Consider the following 8,630-nt stretch of genomic DNA (forward strand, 5'->3'; position numbering starts at 1 on the left):
ACCCCCGCAGGTGGCGCCAGAGACCCCGTGTGGTGAGAAAGTGGGGCCACAGAACCCCCGCTGAAGGCGCCAGATACCCTGGCTGGTGAGAGCGTGGGTTCACAGAACCCCCAAGTGGAGGCGCCAGAGACCCCGTGAGTGTGAGGAAGTGGGGTCATAAAACCCACGGAGCATGCGCAAGAGTTTTGAAACGTGATCTTTCATCGCTGTTCCTTGTACGAGTCTCGAGCTCGGTCTAATGTTGCTCGTGCAACTGTTGAAATTTGACTGACACTTGTGCATGCTTCCCGTGAGCAAATTATATAGTAACCCCCAGCAACCATGGTAGTTTCTGCAGATACTACTACAGCCCAAGTTTAAAAGACGTAGGCAGTAGTTAGTTTCTGTAGTAACCTGTTGAACCAGACAACTATAATTAGTATAGGATTGTACAATATTTATGCACTTATATTTAAGTCAATTCGATGAAATGAAACTTATATTACCTGACGTATCTTTATTGGAATATACATATATACATATAAATTATAATTATATAAAAGTTTGAAATACAATACGATGCGCTATGGTACAATACGTCTATTCGATTCAATTGCTCCTGTTCGGCGCAGTGCGCTAATACGGAGGCCAACGATATATCATTGTAACACTTAAAAAAGTTTTAAAGTTCCATTTATATCATTGTCCTGTGAAAATGTTCATACTTCCAGCAGCATTCATATTCCAATCAAAGAATTTACAGAATAAGGAAAAGGAATCTAAAGTAATTTTCAGTAGTTCCATACATCTTTATCTCGAATAATTTTCTAAAACATTCAAAGTACTAGACATTTGTACACTTTGAATTTCATATCGATTTCTAAAATAATCCTAGTTCGATGTAATATAGAACTTGGTTTTATGAAATAGATTAGAAGTTCGCAGCCATTGGCTCGATATTGTCTTCAGTTTATAATACTTTACCGATGACAATACCGATTGCCCAGGCCTCACCACGAGGAGGTTGCTGCGAGTGGAGGCCCAAGGCAGATAGATGGAATCACAAGTTCTACATCTACCCACCTTTCACGGCATAACTGATAAAAAAGAACCATGTTCAAAGATCTGTATTTTGTAGAGGAAACTTTAAAGAAGGTGGCTATATTCTGTTCAAATTTTTAACCGTTCGTCTTCGATATCTAGTTTTCAAAATTCAAATATCTTGATTTTTTAGTCCTAGATTCTTAGAAACAACTAATTATAACCTTCATTAATTTATTACTCTTGGGGGGGTGGAGGGGGGACAGAAAATTACATTGCATGTTAGGTCTATTCTTATACCTCGTCTGTGTACCTCGTCTGTGGTAGCACAAAATCTCTGTTGTTTGGGCGGTCGGTATTTCAGAACATAGGACCCGAAGCACAGACACCGAAAAATAGTTAGCGCCACCGAGGAATAGTTGGCATGGAATATAGTAGGCGAAAATTTATTGCAGGCTATTTTATTGCAGCATGGGACGCCCTTCGCTCACACGTATTTTTCACACACGTGTGCACACCTCACTCTATCGTCCAGCACATTATTTGTTGCAATCACTAACCCGTGCTTTTCTACACTTTTATACATAAATAAGATAAATAAGCAAATTTAGTTATGTACACATCTCGTCTGTGTTTTGTCTGGATGGTATTTTATTTACAAATGTGTCATAGCATCTCGTATAGATGGCAGCACGCATTCTGATAAGTTGCTAAATGTAAATAGTTTGCTGACCTGATGTCAATGAAGCTTCGTGGTTCTAGAGTTTTGTTGTGTAAATATTTTCAAATTTGCAAACCTTTTTCACTTTAATACGATATGAGACCATTTTAAGAATAAGATTTAATATATTTTGATCGTGAAGTTCTAAATACAATGTAGAATATTAGAATATACATAGTATGTATACGCGAATATGTATTATATAATACATCTCAAATAAGCTAAATTAAGTGTTAACATGGTCGCGCAATAATTATTAACTTTAATTTCTGTCTCACTACTTAAATTATGAAGATTAAAATTAAAACGAAAAAATCATCTTCTGAATGCGAATCCTTTTCTACGACTTTTAATATCGACTAATTGTTGTGCCTGCTTCTTCACAGCATTTCTAGACGGTACGTCCTCTTCATCTTCCGATGGGGCGGCGGCTGGTGTTGCTGATGATGGAAATCGTGAAAAAAGTTGTCCTTCGGTTGTACGTGTTGCTTTTCCCTCTGCTGATGTAGTTGCAGTTGATACTGTTTCCAGCTAAATAAGTACAATTTTAATGCATTTTTTCCATGTAGGTATGCAAACTTATATAAAATACATAAAAAATAGTTTATGTATTACTGTTGTCGCCTACTCGCGACAAGCTCGCGATTTGTCACTACTCGTTAATAAATTATGTAATTTCGCGAAGCTCGTTGGTAGATGGTATGAATCATGATGCTGATGTTATGTGATTTTGAGTAAATAACACAACTTGGTAACACACTTAAACTTTAATAAATGTAACAAATGTGATGAATGTGTATATCTGTGTTCTATGTGTTTGTGTTTTCTTTGAATGATAGATGTTTTTTCTTTGACGGTTGAATGTGTTCTGTCTGGTATTTGTATGGTGGTGAAACTGAAGAATTTTGGTTAGTGTATGCTGTGTGGGTGTGGTTGTATGCGGTAGAAAAAAGTAGGGCTTGGTATATGTATTGTTTTCTGGGATTCCTGGAAGTCACTGTTGAAATGCAATAAATAACTGTTCTTAAGGACAGCGAATATTTTGCTCGTGATGTGTCGCTGTCTAGTAATCCACCAATTGTGACTGTCGCCTATCTGATTAAGTAACTTGATTTAAAAACAATATCTTCGTAATAAGTTTATTTTAAAAATAAATTTTGTAAAGTTTTAAGTCATTAAAAAGTTGGTATCATCCTTTTGTGTGATTATTACACATTTTTGGGATATCTTTTCTGCACGTCTGTAACTAGTTGGCAGCCATTTTGTGGAGCGCCTACGCTGTCGGTAAAGTCGGAGACTACTTGAATCTGTTTTTTTAAATTTTCCTTAAAAGTAGGGATTTTGTATGTGTGAAATCACAATATTTATAAGTTAATGTCCCTTGGCTTTCAGTTTTGTTCGATGTAATGTACATTACATTAGTAGGAATGCAGTATCGCATTGTCAAAGACAATTAGTGTCGAGAATAAGCCGAAAAGTTAATGAAGTTTCTATAAGTGAAGGAAAATTGTATATGAAAGCTTAGTTAATGTGATATACATATATTCATATCGATAAGGATTTTAAAACTTCCGTTTTAAAAAAGTATCAATTGTTCGAAATCAACAATTTAGAGGGTAGATACGAATACTAATTCTATGACTCATTATATATTTGAGGATATATGTATATCAAACTGTTTTATTAAAAAATTTATCATTGTACATACTCAAACCATCATATTACTCTGGATAGGTACCGTACTAATAAAGTCTGTGATAACACATTGGAATTTACCTTATCAACAATCATTTCGTTCAGAACTTCAAGATACTTATCCGGACCGCCCAAATGTTCAATTACAGTGTCCACTTTCCCGTTTATTATTTCTATAAGATGCAGAGGACTCGGAATTTCTTCTTGGTCGTTGGGCAGCGTTTCAAGTATGTCCTGTGAAAAATTTGCTTAGTATTAAAATTCATTTGGAAACACTTGTATTCGATTAAAGCATAATAGTTAATGCACAACTAAGAAAAGATACCAATTTATCAAATTTCTAGTATTTTTTATTATTAGTTTCACTCGGTTGTTGCAATAGGGTAGGCTACAAAAGCGATATTATAATTGTATTGTGCAGTGTACCTATGCTAACAAAGTCGTAGAAGTAGTGTATAATGTTTGTATGTAATTCGTATGAAACGAGACATTTTCTTCTCTGATTACAACTATTGTAATATTTACGAATGATACTGGACGTATTCAAATACACCCTAATACGAATAGTATTAGGTAGGTACACTTTAATAATCAATGATTTGCAATATTAAAGATGAACTTATATACTTATGATGTAATTGGTTGGAAATCAAGTGACCATAATCAGGATCTCACAAACTCCATTCGGCAATGAACGTGTTAAAGGAAAGAAGAAAAGGAATGATTAAAGCTTTATTAACTTCCTGGAGAGAAGTGGTTCCCAACGGTTAAATCTCGTGTCTTGCCGAGTGTCGAATTCTTTTAACAAAATTCTTTTCTGTTCACGGTGTTTATAGACACCTATCAGCGAAGTGAAAGAAGAAATAGAAAAAAGCGTATAGCGAGTTAACGAGTTGGGGTTACGTGTACGGATTCTAGGGATCGATTGAATCAATAATTGATATTCTCGCGCTAGTACGTGCTACCGAAGTGTTTACTTTCGATCAGGTCTGGGAGGTGCTAATTCGTAGGACAGCGGCTTCTTAAGGTGAGAATTACAGGCAGAGATCGTTGAATGAAATTCATTGGTTGATGGCGAGCGAATAGGATGCCTGTCAGGGGTGTTAAATCCCCAGAGACAACATAGTCGGTATAAAAACTCGAAGTGGTTCCATTATGGCAGGCGCCATTGGGAGACGGCTTCACTAATTTAATTAGGGATCTACATGGCATTTCCATCGGCCATTTTAACATGACACGGACCGATGGGATTTAGTTTGGGTGGATTCCTTGCCTTGAGAAGTGTTAATTCACCGCCATATCTTTCGGGTTTATTGAACAAACGTATATGTTAATTGAAAACTCTCGTTACAACAAAAGCTAATTAAGAGCTACTCCATCAGGCGTCATTGAGGTTTCTCTTTCTTCTTTTGTCTACAAAAAAAAAATTTGATCTATGCAATTTTGTAAGTAAATCCTATGGAACATTTTATGCAAAATTTTAGTAACAAATTGGTGAAATTTTATGCAAAAGATATCAGGCTATCGGGAAGATGGAACACTGCCATAGAGAAGAATATGCAATACAAGCAACAACTTTTTCCCCTATAGAGTATGTCAAAGAAAATGCCCCCTGCCTCTGGTTACGCCCATGGCAACAGTTCCAGGGCAATTTGTTACATATTTTAAATAGATAAAGCTTTGTACAGCTCTTTTTTACCATACTATCGTAAATGTTCTAAAGCTTGTGCGGCCTATTAAAAAAGGAAGCATAGTACGACAGAAGTCTCGCTCAGGTTTAATAACAATTGCTACTGTATTCATGTAATAATATATTACTTGAAATAATTTCGGACCTGGAATTTCTCACACAGGATCCATAAGGTTGTGCTGATCTCTTGTAGCAGGTCTTCGAGCTTCCTCGTTTCCCCTTCAGCTTTGGATTGGCGCATTCGTTGTTCATCGATTTGATTATTCAGTTTCTCCACATCTTCCGCGTTCCTGTAGCATATTACATATTACGGAATCTAGAAAATGCTCGAGATTCTTGACAGACCACAGTAAGGTGAAGGACACTGACTGTTCTGCGTTCTTCGTTTCAGAGAATTTTCTGGTCTCCATCTCGGCGATAAACTCCTGCCTCTGCTTTTCTAAGGTCATTTTCTCCTGCTCCGCGGCCACCCGCATTTTCTGTAGATTATCCTTGGTCGCCCGCTGACCCAGAAACCGGTTCAGAACGTCCTCGGACCTGGACACTCCGGCGGCGCTGCGGAGCTTGGCGAACGCCTCTTCCAGTCGTGTCACCTCGTCCTTGGTAATGTCCTCTGTGGCCTGCACACGGCTTTTCCCACGTGTGTCGAAATCATCGCGTAGACGCGAATGGAATACCATCTTTTCCAGCCGTTCGAGCTCCAATTTTCGTTCTAATACGCGTTGCCTGGTTGAACAGAGGCAGTTCAAACACGCGTGACATTCCTTTTTCTAATTTTTGTTCGTCGAGTGTTGCAATAAATTGATAGAAGGTTACATTTCTACACGATTTACATTGGCAGTAATTCGTGTTTATTAGATAGAAAGTCTCAGAAAATATGACGAATCTTTTACTGTCTTTGTGCAATGTAGGTGGCGTAGACCTAGACAAATTGTTTGTTTGAAAATTGAAATAAATTTTTATGAAACTTGTGGTATAATATTTTCCGAGACAACCTATTTGGTAATACATTATTATTGATTTCCATGTATTCATTTATATTTTATACGATATTGTCATTTATATGAACCTGTAATCTTCAAGAACAGAATTTCGCTCCTTGCTGCAGTTCGTAACTTCAATTTCTTCTTTGATCAGCGTTTCCTGCGTGTTGTTCCTCAACTGAATGGCTTCTTCCTTCACTGACTGCACATGAAAATATATTTACGTCTATTTTTTAGATGATTTTAAACGCATCGAGAGGTGAAATTTTAGAGATTAACTTCGTGCCTTGCCTGTAGACGTTTCACTTCGTTCTCTTGTTCCCGTATTTCATCCTCTAGACTCTTCAAAGAAGAAGCGTACGACACAGACTTCTCTTTCAAATCCGAGCGCATCGAACGATATTTCATTCGCGTTAAATTCGCTTTTATTTGCTTCATTCGAATATGTTCCAACTGTACCTCCAATTTCACGATTTTCTATAAAAGTTCAGACGCTTAAGTAGCCGTAATGGTTGCAACAACATTCTTCTCACCGTTTCAACTCACGTTTCTCAACGGGTTATCCATCTTTTTCTTGAAGAGTTTTTGCATTTTATCGTTCACTAATTGGTCATATTCCTCCAACAGGGATCTTAATTTCTGCTGTCGCTAAGGGATATTTATGCTGGAATATAGTTACACAGTCGCACGAAAAATCTTCATCGGGTGATCGGTATCGCGTCGGCTTACCTTCTCGCACTGATATTTAATTAGATCGTGCCTCTTTCTCAAGCGTACATTGTCCTCCTGCGCTTTAGCAATTGTCTCGCTTAAATTACGTTTTTTCCCATCAGCCGAGGACTCGCGACTCATGTGAACTACCTTCAGCGATTTTCCCTCGTTCTGAAACGTATCGTGCAAAATTCAATTTCTCGCCAGGTAGAGATTTTCAAGTTTCTGCAATTACGTTTCTCGTTCTCGCGTACTCCGTGTACAACTCTTTGACGCTCTGCTTGAGAGTCGTGATTTTCTCCGCGTATTCATACTTTCTCGCCTCGTACTCCTCGAAATTCGCTTTCCTTTGTCCCTCTGCGAAGAAACGATACGTTTTTGATTATTAACACGTCTGAGATCGTGTACGAAGTACGAGTAACTGTTCATGTCTATTCTCTAGATGGGATTTACGTAAATAAGGAATGTCGTTTCACACCAAGATGCAACTCTATTGGTTAATATGGTAGGAAAAGGACTCGTGAATCTCTGATCAACTGTAGGCTCTTGTAAGTTATGTACGCCCGAAAATATGCAGAAATTGTTGAACAAATTTTCGAAGGAACGAGAAAGAACATAATTTTCCAATTCTTTATAAATTTGGAGGAAGTCGGTATTCTTTACTATTTGGTTCTGCGTTGGCACAGTCAGCAAATTCAATCAAATATACGAAGATTTAAATTATCATTGTCATTATTACCGTCCTTAACAAATGTTTTCGATAGTTGTAGAAGAAAACTGGATTTTTGATAGTTTTAGGAATCTAATGTATTTTGAATGGTTTTTATTGGTAGGTTTGGCAGATAGTTATAGAGACAAATAGATGAAAACACAGTTTCAAAATATACCAATATAATTGATTGTAATTTCTTTATAGTATAAATTAAAAAAAGAATATAATTGTTAAGCTTACAGAAAATAAGGTCGGCCAGCTTTACGTTTAAAAAGCTTAATTTAGCCAAGAAACACGGATAAAAGTATTTTTCATAATAATAGCCGAAGGATAATAGAAATACATGTCGTGACTGCAGACATGGTTGCGATGAATCGAGCCCCGTGGCCATGATAATCATATTTTACATGAATATTTCAAAAAAATTCAATTGCCTAGATTACTTAAATTGATGTCACGATTTTCTTCAAAAGACTAGATCGTTTAAGGAAATTTACTAATACCAGGTTGCTGATGTCCTTTCAGGCGATGACAAGAATGGGGACATAGGAGGATAGTCGCGATGCCCCTTGAGTGACCAACTTGAGGGAGATAACCTCTACTTAGAGAATTTGTTATGGTCCTTACGATATACATTTACCGCATATTGTCACGGGTATAAAAAATTAAATTAAATATAAGAAAATATTAACAAGGTTTTAAATATTTTAATACAAGTAACCACTATTATTGGTTCCACACAACTATTTTTATAGTTTATTTGACATCCCGGTGTACCTAACTTCCTATTCATTGAAATTTATACTGTAAGAAAGAAGTTTTAGAAATATTTTTCTGTTTGTTGACATCTATAGATGTATGTTTATATGAAATACAGCAAGAAAGTATATTAGAAAAATATATCTATATGTAGATACACAGGAGAGCTTGTATCAGAAGAAATTAAACAAAATATTTTGTGCCAAGCTTATTTTTTGTAGATAACAGAGATTTTAAGTTGTGTTTATTAGAAATCATTTTTAAATAGGAAGCTTCATTTCTTAGCTCGAGATTGTAAAGTAAACCGATGTTTTCTCCGTTACGTATGTATAATAGAAA

The 8,630-nt window shown here is 36.5% G+C and overlaps 1 protein-coding gene across 1 annotated transcript; it reads right to left on the reverse strand.

Annotated features, from left to right (window-relative positions):
* Positions 1-2,056: 2,056 nt before the first annotated feature.
* On the reverse strand, positions 2,057-6,547 carry LOC107190031 (coiled-coil domain-containing protein 151). The gene is made up of 6 exons (XM_015578746.1): positions 6,401-6,547; positions 6,196-6,311; positions 5,496-5,852; positions 5,272-5,416; positions 3,518-3,670; positions 2,057-2,272 (listed from the first exon to the last, which is right to left on the reverse strand). The coding sequence occupies exons 1-6, from the start codon at positions 6,545-6,547 to the stop codon at positions 2,057-2,059; spliced, it is 1,134 nt and encodes a 377-aa protein (XP_015434232.1).
* Between the last annotated feature and the right edge of the window lie 2,083 nt (positions 6,548-8,630).

The sequence above is a fragment of the Dufourea novaeangliae genome, unplaced genomic scaffold (genome assembly GCF_001272555.1).
Source record: "Dufourea novaeangliae isolate 0120121106 unplaced genomic scaffold, ASM127255v1 scaffold172, whole genome shotgun sequence".
Lineage (NCBI taxonomy): Eukaryota > Metazoa > Arthropoda > Insecta > Hymenoptera > Halictidae > Dufourea > Dufourea novaeangliae.

What these genes read in the sequence shown, in the direction of transcription:
- LOC107190031 (XM_015578746.1), bottom strand. Translation starts at nt 6,547, where the DNA reads ATGAAGCAAATAAAAGCGAATTTAACGCGAATGAAATATCGTTCGATG. An exon ending in ACGAAGTGAAACGTCTACAG is followed by an intron (nt 6,312 to 6,400) that starts GCAAGGCACGAA and finishes TTTCATGTGCAG; the next exon opens with TCAGTGAAGGAAGAAGCCAT. An exon ending in ACGAAATGATTGTTGATAAG is followed by an intron (nt 2,273 to 3,517) that starts GTAAATTCCAAT and finishes GTACTTATTTAG; the next exon opens with CTGGAAACAGTATCAACTGC.